The sequence below is a fragment of the Gallus gallus genome, chromosome 2, assembly GCF_016699485.2.
Source record: "Gallus gallus isolate bGalGal1 chromosome 2, bGalGal1.mat.broiler.GRCg7b, whole genome shotgun sequence".
Lineage (NCBI taxonomy): Eukaryota > Metazoa > Chordata > Aves > Galliformes > Phasianidae > Gallus > Gallus gallus.
The window spans coordinates 146,092,876-146,106,797 of record NC_052533.1 but is presented as its reverse complement, the minus strand read 5'-3'; the positions used below and the strand labels follow the sequence as shown (position 1 = coordinate 146,106,797).

General features: G+C 40.6%; 1 protein-coding gene across 15 annotated transcripts in view; it reads left to right on the top strand.

Moving 5' to 3' along the window:
* TSNARE1 (t-SNARE domain containing 1) overlaps positions 1-13,922 on the top strand; it is a 483,485-nt gene that overhangs the window by 204,962 nt on the left and 264,601 nt on the right. For all 15 annotated transcript variants that reach the window (XR_005856948.2, XR_005856943.2, XR_003074075.3 and 12 more), the window contains 3 exons: positions 8,278-8,368; positions 11,240-11,314; positions 13,207-13,263. Coding sequence is in view for 11 of the 15 variants with exons in the window: in XM_046931132.1 (XP_046787088.1) it covers positions 8,278-8,368; positions 11,240-11,314; positions 13,207-13,263 (223 nt within the window). In the remaining 4 variants the exon portion in view is untranslated. The remainder of the gene's footprint in view (positions 1-8,277; positions 8,369-11,239; positions 11,315-13,206; positions 13,264-13,922) is intronic.

The window sequence follows — 13,922 nt, the reverse complement described above, 5'->3', positions numbered from 1 at the left end:
CATAGGTTTATAAGATAACCTGTTCAGTACACATTGACAATTTCAGTGGTACAATCACTGCTAATGCCTTTTCTTTCTCATTTAAAACCTGATCGAAGAATTAGGTGTAGGCACATTGCTTAATTTAACTCTCCCTATTGGAGCACTTGTGCTTTAATACCTCTAACTGGAAGAACACAAATAATAAGAGCAAGACGAAAGGTCTCCTGAGCTGTTCGTTTGTCGTAGATTTCTTGCTCACTTCACAAAATAACAAAACACTTCACAGTTGTTTGAGTGAAGTGGTTTCATTTTTCAATTAAAATGGCTTGCTCTCAAATAAAGTTGTCTTTCCTTAAATGAAACACTACTTTTCTGGGGTGAAAATACCTCTATCTGAGAAATTTGTGTGATTTCTTTCCTTTTCTCATATTTTCTGTGAATGTTTTTCAAGAAAACATAGGAAAAAGCAAAAGCATCTATTAAAAAGCAGAATAAACCTCAAAAGATCCATGTGTCTTCACTGAGAGTTTTCATACTCCAAGGTAGAAGGCACCAGCTCTTTTTATTAATGATGGTTTCAGTGTAGTTTCTCAAGGAGAGCTAAAGCAATTGTTCACTCATTCACATCAGTAGAGTGCCCTTCATCTTTACTTTTCACACTGCTGTACCAAGTATTACACCCACGTCAAACGCTAAGTCCAAGAGAGCAAGTGTGGGAAAGATAATAGGCTAAATTAATCTGCAGGGCAATTTATCTATAGTCCATTTATCCATGTCTTTCCTACATATATGTCTGCGTGTAGAACACATTCTTCCACGCTCATACACCCAGAATCTCTCATCACATCCATCCAAATTACTTAATCAGCTGGAATTTGTAGGAGCACAAACACACACACACTGATATGGACATAGGTGTGGAAAATGCAGTGTTAAGGAAGGGGTGGTATTGGACCAGATTGTTTGAGTTGGAAGAGATCATTAAAGATTGTCTAGTCCAGCTCCCCTGCATTGAACACAGACACCTACAGCTACATCAGGGTGCTCAGAGCAAAGGTGACCCACTGTTTCACAGCTTCTATGACAGCATTGTTGCTAGAAAAATGTTGTCTACACAATCCATCTTTCATTGTCCTGAACAGATGGAAATCAAAAGGTGCCAAATCCGGACTACACAGTGGGTGTGGTAGGACAGTCCAGCCAAGGTTGGCAATGTGCTTCGTGATCTTCAAAATGGTGTGGAGCCTGGTGTTATCATTTGCAAGAGAAAGGTTATCTTCTCCTCTAGACTGACTCAAGCAGGACCTGCCCATGGTGAGGCCATGCAAATTAACTCGTATCTCCTCCCTTTCTTCCTGGAGGATCTGTTCCATAATCTTCCCCAGTACAGAAGAGAGACTCACAGGTCTGTAGTTCCCTGGGGATTCTGGCTGGGAAATAAGTAGGGATACATAGGCTTCTTTTCTTTCTGATGCTTTTCCCAGAAGTAGAAGCTAATGACTGCAGTAGTATATAATATGAGAAAATGTATTTAAGCACATAAAACAGTTGGCTCTTTTGTCTGCTTGAAGTCTGTGGGAGTCAGTACATTGTTTTTTCCGTCTGTGGCTTTTAGCCTGCGCTCTGCGGAAAGCAACTGATAACAGGAAGTTTGCATAAATTGGAGTCCAAGTATGTAAGACATCTAGTAAGACAACATCTAGTTCTCTGCAAATTTCAGGGAAAGAGGACCATTTCTAACACTCCTACACGGTACGTGGAATGTTTTCTGTCTTTGTGGATGGCGTGGAGGACTCAACCAGCACGGTGTTCTCCCCGCGAATCATATGACTGCATTAACTCCTGCTGCATGGATGAGAATGAAGCAAACTTGAGTCTTAGATGGGCATAATGCTTCTGAAAAGAGATGGAATGACAGCTCTTATCCAAGCTTCAGCAAAGAGCTGCAGTAAATTACGGGAAGAAAGTCATGGTAACAACTGTTTATGGGTTTTATGTTGCTTTCTGGCTTTGCAGCAGCCACCTCTGCATTATGCCACTAAGAATTGCTGCAAGGATACATCTTACTAACCATGCCATCACTGGTTTTGAACCATTAATGCAGAAATGCAAAATTCACAACAGAATTAGCACCAGCAAAGCCGTCAGAATAGTCATGATCAGAGAACATTTTGTCTTGAGTGCTAAAAGGATTACTGGGGCAATACCAGAGCAAATGGTGAATATTAGGAGCTCACAGAGGGCAGATGAGTTCCTTAGACTGGGAACAGAGGGACCTGCTTGCTTTTTGCTTAAATGCAGTGCAGGATGATGGTCTGCTCCATTACAATGTAAGTTGGAAGAGCAGTTGAAAAAAATTACTCGGTTTATTAGCACCTAGAGGAAAAAAAATGACTATGATGATCAGTAGGCACTAGGGTTCATAAAAATGAAATTATGGCAAATTAAATTAATTTCTGCCTCTGATAAGCTAAGAGGCTTACTGGGTAATGAGAGGGTAGTGTAATGTAGCTCACTTCTGGCAAGACGTTTACAAAGGATCCAAGGGACTCTTTTATTAGGAAATACAGTGAAACTTTGAAAATGAAAACTTGACTTGGGAATGATCAGGGTGAGAGAAGTCACTTGAGAGGTGACTAGTGGCAGTGCTGGTTCGGTGGGGTCCTGCTTTGGGTGCCATCTCTGCTATGAGCTATGACTGGATAGATGTGGTCACTGGCAATTCTGATCTAATATTAGGTGATATGGAGTTAAGAAAGGGTCTTATATGATGTCCTGGATGTGGTTTAGTTGAAAAACACAGATGTGAATTTTTGGCAGCAGGTCATTGAGTAGCTGCTTGCAACAACCGGCCTCTTCTCCCAGGTAACTAGCAATAGAATGAGAGGGAATGCCCTCAAGTTGTGCCAGGGGTGGTTCAGATTGGATGTTAGGAAAAACTGCTCTGAAATAGTGGTAAGGCACTGGAACAGAATGCTCAGGGAAGTGGTGGAATCACCTCCCCTAGTGGTGTTCAAGAAACAGTCAGATATAGTACTTAGGAACATGGTTTCATGGGCAATATTGGTGGTATGTGGATGGTTGGACTAGGTGATTCTGGAGGTCTTTTCCAACCTTAATGATTCTATGATTCTATGAGTGGACAAATTTGGTAGGGGAGCTGCTTTGTGTTCTCCATGATTTCGTATGAATTGCTTCATAATTCTTAATTATTTTTTTAAGAGGCAATATAACAAACAAACAAACAAACAGAAACTTTATAGGAATTAAAAGGACCACTCAGAATTGTACTAGGTTTTCTCAATTTCATTTCTGTGATGAAATCTGTGAAGGCTACTGTCTAACTGCAAGCAATATGTCTTAGTTCAGAATCTTTGGATAAAGTAGCTGCTAACCTATAGCCATGTTCATCTCCAGAGATGACACAGTGCCAGGTGAAATACCCCTTCTCTTCCCACACAACCACAGACCATCCCCAATGCTCCCTGAAGAAAAATGAGAGCACCACATCTCCTAATACTTTGAAGTGACAAGCAAATTGGAAATCTATGATTCTTTTATTATAGAAGATTGTGTCGCTTGAATCTTGGAAGTTGCAGTCTGTTCTTCTCCTGGCTTTTACTTGGCTGGATGATTTACACCTATGCAAAGGGTTTGCTGACAGAACAGAATTAGAGCTCTTATTTTAGCCTGTTGTAAATGCTTCCTCAACATGCTGCAGCAATTCCTAACGAAAGAAGGAAAAAAAGTTTGAACATTACTGTGGAGACTGAACAAGTAGATTTAGCTTTTCTTCCTTTGTTGTCTTTAATGGTACAGTAATAAATATAGTTTAAGGCTTAGTAAAGCAACTATTCCTTCTAGCTCATCTTTCTGCTTTGTTTACCTCTGCAGTAAATACTAAGAGATGAGGGATGTCCCCTGCTTCCATCCCTTCCTGCTCGCAGCCCCAGGGGATGAGGCACAGTGTTGTCTGTGGGCAGAATTCTATCAACGTAATCCAGCATATTTTTCCATCCTATTGCAAAGTGTTTGCTAACCTAAGTGTTGGACACATCAGCCTGCAAATTACCAGGTTGGATGGGGTCCTGACCAGCCTGCTCTGGTGCCTGACTTAGTGGATGACAGCCATGCCTGCAGCAGGAGGACTGGATCTAGATGGTCTTTGAGGTCCCTTCCAATCCAAGCCACTCTATGATTCTGTAATTCTGTGATTCTATGAAATATCCTTAGCTCTGCTGTAGGATCAGCCCAGCTGTGTGGGAGACACCTAAAAGGTGTAAATTACTGCTCTAGTGCAGCATCCATGGGGGTCCCCTCTATACAGACCATGAAGGACCTCCATTGGCTTTGCTCTGAAGTTAAATACTTTGGCTAGGTGGAGAGAGAAGAATCACAGCCTACACAGACTAGAAGTATTCCTTGCTGGCTGTCCATGCGGCTAATGTGTAAAGTTTTATATAAATACTTTTGGAGTTCGATGTGGTCTATCATCAGGTCCCACACTCCTTCACAAAATCCATCTGTATGACAGACAAGAGATCGGCTGAAGTCTTACAATGTGAATAATATCCTTATGCATGCTTGTTGCACCCTTACGTAATTATGCCTCTGACAACTATGGAATATATTCACATGCAGATACTTAACCTGTTTCTGCTTGAGCCACAGATTGTGCTGCCCAGTTCTCTGCTCCATGCATTACATTTTTTACTCTCCTTTGCACAAGAAAAAGTGCAGTGATGGGATCTACAGCTGTTGTGTAAAAGGCAAATGAATGGCTTAAAGTATGCTGTGCTCCCTGGCAAAATTGTACCCAAACCTACTTGAGCACTCATCTCTTAAATGCTTTCTCCATTGCAATGCAGTTGAGCTGTGCCAAAGAGGATGCTAGATCTAATGAAGTTTCCCTGCTTTGTACATGAGTATTTACAATTTCCATTTCCTTATAGGAAAAGAAAACAAAGCTCTTCAGGAGCAAGTATTATTGTGAGAAGTGGCTGAGCTCCTTAGTGCCCTGCCAGGTGACACAAGGAGCTGGGAGGGGACAGAACCAGGACAGCTGACTCACACTGGCCAAAGTGATGTCCCATGTCATATAGCATCATGCTTTGCAATAAAAGCTGGGGGAAAGAAGGACAAATGAGGGGGATGCTGGGAGTGATGGTGTTTATCTTTCCTTCAGTCTGCCACTGCAGAGAAGGGAAGCAGCTGTCACTGCATCTGCATCTTCACTACGCCCATTTTAAAAGTGGATAAATTAATTACAGATACGATCATTCAGAAAACACACTGTAAGCAGCTGCGTGCTGGAGATTGTGGATTTGGTGGACCACAGTTCCCTGGTAAAGAAAACAGCAGCCGTAGGAAATGCTCAGGCAGCACTGTGACATCTCTTGTATTATTTAGTGCGTTGTCTTTGCAATCTCTGTGCGTACAGAAATGCACAGCAAGAGGTGTTATTCTTCCTAAGATATGCCCTTTTCTTTTTCATTCTTGGAGTACTAATTTTTACAGTACTGCTGTAGCTGGGTAAGTCCATTACAAAGTTTATATCTTAGGTACTCTATATCTCTGTAGACTGTTTTACTTACTATTGTGTGGAAGACTTTTTCGGAAGCAAATGCTGTTCATCAGAGATACCCCTTTAATTACCTTCCACACTTGTGAGGGGAGAAGAATATAACAAATGCTAATAAAAATAATAATAATAGTAATAATAATAACAATAATAGTGACATATCTTGTTACCATTACATGTTAAAATTAAATCCTGCAGGGAGTGGAGCTTCAAGGCCCTATTTTTATTGAAGATCTTAATAGCATTTAATGTAAATTAAATATAATCAGTGTCTGATTCCTGGGCATATCTGTGAGGCTGAAGAATAAGAAGTTAATTGCGCTGACAGCATAGTGAGAACTACTAAAATCAAGCACCAGTGTGTTAGTTAAAGTGCATTTTGAATTAAGTGGTGGAAAGCAGAACTTTCATTTTTTTTACTCCCTCACCCAGTTTTTTTTGGTAGCAACTCACTGCAAAGTTTGTGTGATGTGTGGATTTGTTACATAAGGTATCTAACATCAAATTTACATTAGAATACGAATGCAGGAGATTCTTTTTGGCTTTAGAAATTGGGCTGGATCAGACGCATAAGCCGAACATACCATTTTACTTTGAGGATCAGTAATTGCTGGTACGTAAATCCCTGATGTGTTCAGCAGGCAGATAATTTAATGAGGTCTGCAAAATAACTGGACGTCAACTCTAGCATTATGAAAGGCTCCGTCTTGAGATGGCTCCTTACGGAATTCATGCACTTGGTGGCAAGATTTACTTGATTAAAAGATTAGAGCCGAGTCTAATTGTTTAGTCCTCAGGGTAGGTGATGGGACAGGATTCAATTCTCTGTTCCCTCTCTTGTGATGGTGGTGTGGAATACCTGACTGTGGCAGATATGACCTCATCTATCTCAAATTAAAGGTAATGTAATTAGTCAGCCGGTGTTGTGGGCCATGCAATCATAAATAAATGCATTTTGATGAATGGATGCAGAAATGTTATCTTAATTTAACTGAGAGCTCAGAAAAAAACTAGCTATCTGATCCAATCTCGTCTTTGTATTAGATTGTTTTTCCTTCCTCTGTGGTGCCAAAGGATCTATACCTTCTCTGCACGTGTTCAACCCTTAACATACACTGAATTACTGTTCTACACCTAATTGATGTCATCTTCATGGTACGCTAAGCTTTTGCTTGTCTACTGGGTAGGTCCAATGCATAAAGTCAGTGTACTTTTATCCTAGAAGTTTTCACACCTCTTCTGTCTGTGCAAAGAACTTGATTTTGTGGATGAAAACATTTGAACTTTCCTGTGGCAATGAACATTGCAGTTCTTGGTCTGTCTACTCTGTCCCAGTGGTAAGGCTCAATGTATTCATAGTTAAAGTTGTGATAGGTAAAGGCTGTGCTTGGGGCTGAGCTTGTTCCTCAGAGGAGATAAGGAAAACATTGAAGTAAGTCTTGAAAGAGATAGTATCCATCAGTTCTGTCAGAACAGCAGGAGTCATAGGATCATTAAAGTTTGAAAATACCTCTAAAAGATCATCTAGTCCAATCATCAGCCCATCCCCACCATGCTCACTAACCATGTCCCTCAGTGCTGCATCTACCCTTTTGTTGACAACCTTCAGCAACAGTGACTCCACCACCTCCTTGAGCAGCCTGTTCCAATTCCTCACCAATGGAAGAAGCTAAAAGGTTGAGACATACCCTGGGTTTTCAGGACAGAAGGGTCTTAACGAGCCATCTTTTTATTTTATTTATTTTTTTTAATTTTTAATCAGAGAGCTTCCATTCACTCCACATCCTGCTGACTGAAAATGAGCAGCTGACAAATGAGTTTTTCACAAGAGCTATGACTTAAAGATGTCCTCTAAGGAAGAAAAAGATCATTTTCTTTACTTTTTTTTTTTTGAGCCTTTCCTGAGTTTTTGATTGAAACATAATTGAAAGCCACCCCTTTCTTCAAAAAAAGGTTTGATGTTCTCTCTGGGGAAGTTTAGAGGCTAAAAATACCCCATTGAGCTTATGAGGCCTGAGAACCACTGGGCTGAGCTGAGCTAAACCCCTTTGGGCAGCACTTACATCACTTTCTTCTACTTTGTTTGGTCCTGACTAGAGAAGCCAGCAACCAGCTTACAAGAAATATTGTAGTGGAATTTGAGGTGTAAAAGAGAGGGGAAATTGCGACTCTCTTGGCTTGCTGCTTGCACATTTTAGTTCTTTGATATTCCTCTATGCATTGACAGTGCTTCTTTGGAGATACTGTGTAATTAGCAGGGAGGTGACCATAATAAGGAAGTTTGTCCTACTCAACATCTGCCTCTTTCTCTCCCAAGCAACCATTGTTTTCTGGACAAGCTATCAAACAACTTCCCCATCCCATCTCTCTTACCTATATAACCCTTATTTTTACAATTTCAGTTGCAATACCAACCATCTGTGATGGCCTGGCTACCTGCTAGATCCCCACTTTGTCTTCCCTCATTTACTTTGTGTCTACAGCCACTTCCTTTGTGTTGATTGGAGAGGGACGTTTTGAGCAGCTCCTTGCTAGGAGTTCCTACAGCCCTGTTTGCTATTGATACTCAGGACTCAAGACTTGCATGGTCCTACTGTGTCTCCATGTGATGTGTGTTGTGTTGTTTCAACTGCTCTGCAGTTTGATGAAGCTCTGTAAGTATCTCATTATGCAATTAATTTCAATTCCATTTCACATCATCTCCTCTTCTGCAGGCATGCAACCCAGCAAGAGACTAATAAAACCATCACGACTAGCACCAAAGCTATCAAGCAGCTGTCTGAGGTTGTCAGAGGCTCATCCAGGGTATGTGTCATTCAAGATGCTGTTGGGAAAGTGTGCTGGGGCTTGTGGAAGGAGGAGTGAAAAAAAAATAAGTGGGTAGTGAATGCTTTAAAGCTGTTTAACCTCATGTCTTGTTACATCTTCCTTTTCTGTTATGCAATAAGCAGGGCTTGTGTTTCTGTTGGAAGAAGCTTCGGAAACGCATTCTTCTGCCAAAACCTGGATCATGTGGAATTGGAAAACAATGATTTTTTAACAGAGATTTGCTCACACCTATCTTATGGTTTCATACAGTTCAGATGAAAGTACAGAATTCATCCATCTCTACATGAGTTTGGAGTTGATTAAAGACTCAGTAGTGCAGTAAATGCACTGGGTGCAGATGAATTTATAAATGTGCTCAGAAGTCCAGAAAGAGCAGAGCAGTGCAATGTTTGGATATGGCATTCATTCAAGGAAGACAGTGGTGGGGACAGATATTTACAGGCTGTGGCCAGATCAGAGCCAAACTTTGAATTACAGTTTACCCCACAGCAGTCCCATCTGTTGTGTGGACACACTAGTCTTTTGTCATCAGTCGGTTCAATCACATGAATATCTTTGTCAAAGGAGTAGGAGTGTCTCCCATTCCCGGTGGCAAGGACTGGACAATCAAATAATTTCTGACCTTTCCACAAAGTCTCTTAGACCCCATATATTTCTGTTGAATTTGATCTGCAGGGAGGAGCAGCAGCTTAACATATGGAATCCTGGGGAGCAAACTCCAGGTCTGAGAGTTGAGAAGTTTCACCTTTTTAGCAGGTGACTCAGCAAATAAGAATGAAGATATTTTCTCCTTGATTATTCTGAGCAGTTTTCTCATATGTTCTTGATGGCAGGATCCATGTATTTTCTCGGTCAGAAATTTACCCCAATCAGTGTTAATCCTCACTCACTTCCTGCCCCTTTCCAAAATACTGTAATACAATTCTATTCTCTCCTTCCTTCTACCTGAAAGAAACACAACTGAAGAAAATACAATTGAACCTTGTCCAAGTGCCTTTAGCAGTCCAGATTTAAGTCACTTGCTAACAGGCACCTGAGAAAAGGATTTAAGAGTCAAATCACTCTGTAATGACTTTTCCATTTATTGGCATCAACCTTATGCAGGCATCAGCCTTAACACTTTATAGTTATTAGTACGTTTCTTTGATTAATGGTGGATTGCAAGGCCAATTTTGTTTTGCATTAAACCTTGATGAAACAGAAGTTTTCTTCTTGGAGGTATGGAGATCTGGGCACCATTTTGTGACACAAATTGGGTCCAAAGGGAAATCAGGCAAGGTCATGTTAAAGCCAATTACAATGTCATACAAAAACATCAATATTAGCCTTTGAAGTCAGTGTTATGTCCAGTGGAAACTGTCAGCAGAACAGCTTTTACTGTCAGGTGGAGAAAAATTGCTAAGTTAAAGGGAGAATATTTAAGACCAGAAGGAAATGACACATAAACAATTTTACCAATATGAGGAATAAACTTGCTGCTCTCTACTGGCATCACCTAATAACTTTTTCTACTCCCTGGTCAATTCGTTTAACAGATTTTATTATTTTTAACTCTTCTTTTCCAACAGTTTGCAGTTCAAGTAATTAAACCTACAGATTTTGATATAAAGCCTGAAGCCCTTCTCCCTTATATAGAATTAATGATTGTGGTGGGTATCAACTGCTGTGTTGGCAAGTCTCTACTGGGGATCTTGGTAGCAGTTCCAACTTTCCTCCCATAAAATTTCTCAGTTTGAAAATAATTCAGTTAATTTAGAGCTTTATAATCAGACCTTTCCAACCCATGATTCTGTGTATTGCTTTGTATGCAGCCATGGACAAAATATATATATATATCATTTCCCCCCCCTTGTTTTCCAGCCATAATGTGCAGCCAGCAAGGTGCACAGTGGGAGTTCCTCTGACTTCCCTTGATGTTCCAGGTGCTGCTGGAGCTATTGGAATCAGGATGCCTGACTGAGCAAATTGATAGTATTTCAGGAGCAAAGATACTGATGTAAGGGGATCAGTGTGATACAAGGCAGGAGATGGATGTAAAATAGCACATGGTTATTTTAGGGCTTCCTTTTAAAGTAATCTCAAAGGGCTTAAATAGAGAGGCCTATCAGGATTCCGTGTTTCTGTAGAACGAGTGCTGGACCATTAGATCAGCTCTCCAGGGTGTCTATCTTGTCTTATTTTGCGTAAGTAACAAAGTTTATAGGCCTTTATCGGTACAGTGGGAATAATGATATTTACCCTGTTCTAAAAATGGTTTTAAATCTTTGGATGATGAACTATAAGACTGGGAATATTCTTCTGTATGAAAATGCTCCCATTAAAAATTAAAGCTGTTTATCCTATCCTTTATAAAATACACTTTTGTATTCTTAAGCAGTTGTCTGAATGCTGTGGTTTAACCCTGCAAGCAACTCAGCACCACATGGCCTTTTGCTCACTTCCCTTCTCCCAGTGGGATGGGGGAGAGAATCAGAATAAGTAAATAAATGAGTAAGGGAGAACTCATAGGTTGAGATAAGACCAATTTACTAAGACATACATATAGTGCATTTATGTATGTGTGTATGTATGTTCATATTTACAGAAGAAGTGATGCACAAAGCAATTGCTCCTCACCTGTCAACCAATGCCCAGTCAGTCATTGAGCAGTGCTGGCCCCTAGCCAAAACCCATGAGTTTACAGTATCTTTTCATGATCATATGGTATGGAATATCCATTTGGCCAGTTTAGGTCAGCTGTCCTGGTGCTGTCTCCTCTAAGGTTTTTGTGCTTCCCCAGACTCCCCAAGACAGAGTCAACTACTTGAATTAGCTCTCGCTAACCAGGTCTTTGTTCTCCCAACACAGCAAGAACGTCTTCAGCTGGATAGGCTGAAGAACCAGCTGTCTGATGCCATCCAAAGATACGGAGCTGTGCAGAAGGTGAGGGGCTCTCTTGTTTTTACCTTTGAGTGTGTATATTTGGGAACACACTAAGTGGGAGCTAACATGACTGCTAGGAGCATGGAACATCTCTGTATAGCTTATCTCATCTCTACAACTGTCCCTCTTCATTGCAGGGGAGTTGGACTAGATGACCTTTAAAGGTCCCTTCCAACTCTGAAGGAGGGTTACGAAGATGGGGAAGGATCTGGAGGGCAAGATAGATGAGAAGCAGCTGAGGTCCCTTTCTTTGTTCAGCCCAGAGCAGAACAGGCTGAGGAGAGCTCTCATGGCGGCCTACAGCTTCCTCAAGAGGGAGCTGTGTCAAGCGAGGGCCAGGTGCGTGTTGGGAAATGGTTCTGCACCAGAGTGTGGTGGTCATGGAACAGACTCCCCTGGGCAGTGGGCACAACCCTGCGCTGCTGGAGTTCAAGGATACCACTCTCAGACATAGAGTTTGGATTTTAGGTGGTTCTCTATGGAGCCAGGAGTTGGACTTGGGGTCCTTCCGACTTGGGATGCTTTGTGGTTCTATGATTCTATGCTGAGCAACAATGACAGAAGAACAGAAAAAAAAAAAAAAAAAAGAAAAAAAAAAAAAGCAAATCTGTGCCTTTGTGTATTCGGTGGACATTCTGCGGTACCCCTGCCTTAGCCATGACAATTTTTTAGTGTTTCTCTACTGAGTGGGAGAGCGGGAGAGCAAGAAGTAATTGGACAATGTCCCCTTTACCCCTATTGCAAATAATGTACATGCAACATTGCTATTCAGCTTAATTGTTAGCCCACTGTATGGCTCTGCTGTTCTCTGTGTCTCTTCCCGAAGCTTTCCAAACGCATCCTGTGGGTTGGACCTGTCAAGGAGATCAAGCTGTTTAATAAAACAAACAAATGCTGAACTCTAGATCTTCCGTTTGCATCTTGCTCTTCCACTTTACCCTGGGGAGACTGCAGATTTGCTTTGCTTTTAAACACTGTAGTAACAATTTAAATTTACCATCCTCAAAACACTTCTCTCTCCTCTGCTGCTACCTGCATATAACAAATTTGAACATATATCTGGATTAATTGAATTCTGTAGAAATATAACCTGCATGATCTCTCATACTACTCTAGTGAATTTTACCTGTGCCCGAAACACCTGCGAAGAATATACTGGAATTATACTGGTATAAAGAAATTTGGTTGGAAATAATTTCTCCATTAGAACCATTCTGCTCTGATTGATTCTTCAATAATTGCTGTCTATGGTTTAAAAAATATTTTAATAAGTGCCTAAAATTGCTCTTCAACTGCATGTATATACTATAATATCATTTCATTATCTCTACAACTGTTAACTCTTTTTCTGCCCTATTCATAAATCCAAGTGTGGAGTCTTTAAATGAAATGACTTTATCCCATTAAATGAGAAGTTGAAAGGATTCAAGTAAAGGGTTCCAGCCCCATATATACACACCTTTTTTTGTACTTTTTTAATGTTCACAAGTATAATCCATCTGAATTGTATATCTGCCTTTTTTTTTTTTTTAAACTGTCACCAATTCAGAAGTGCCAAAATTAGCCACTGCATTTTGTGAATGCCCAGTTGCGTCAGGAAACCAATCTGAGTGGTAAATTGCTACTTATCTACGTCCTAGCTGTCATTTCTTAAATACACGTTTCAATTCTGATAACCTTGTCATTCTGGAAGCTTTGAAGAGTTTTAATTCTGCAGGACCAAAAGTTTTCCATGTGGTTATACTCCCTTTCTTTTCTAAATAATAAGATTTTTCTCTTTGTCTTATTCCTTAAATAGTAGAAGAAATAATTCCTTATGACTTCTCCCCTAAGTATTTGGATTGTGTTTTCTCAACCATTTTCCTTCATTTTTTTCTTTTTCCTTTTTACAGAAAATAGCAGAGAAATCGAAAGCTTTGCTTCCTACTGGGCAGAAAAGTAGCAAACAAGTAAGTTCATGTTTGTCTGTGTCTGTAATAGTATGCTGCTAAGAAAGGGCTGTTTTCTATCCCACTAATGATGCTGAGGAGCATATTCCTCCCCCAAGACCTACACTGAGGCCAGTGGTGTGGTTTTAAAGTAACAGTGTGTGACATCTTTGGAGGCGGAAGATATAGGACTGAAGAAGAAGAGACGTGTAAGACGTGTTTAATTATTCTCTTATTTTCTGTTGCCATGGGACTGTTCCTCTTTCTGAGGGTTTTATCTGTCCTGAAATTTATCAAAAGGCAGTTCTGTAAACTCTTCCCTGGGAGCTGGTCTTCTAGGCTAATTGAAATCCCACTCCAAGTGTAAGAAGTAGGTGAGATGGTTTTTATCAGAGCTCTGTGCTCGATTTTAAGAGGTATCATGAATCCTGTGTTCTTTATCTATGTTACACTGTGGTTAGCAATTGTATGCAAACACAAATACAACCCTTTTTCCTGCTTTTTACATATATTAGGATGTTTGTCAATGAAGAAATAATAGATGTATCACAGAATCACAGAATGGCCCGGGTTGGAAGGGACCTCAAGGATCATGAAGCTCCAACCCCCCTGCCACAGGGGGCACCAACCTCCATGTTTAATGCTAGATCAGGCTGCCCAGTGCCCCATCCAACCTGGCT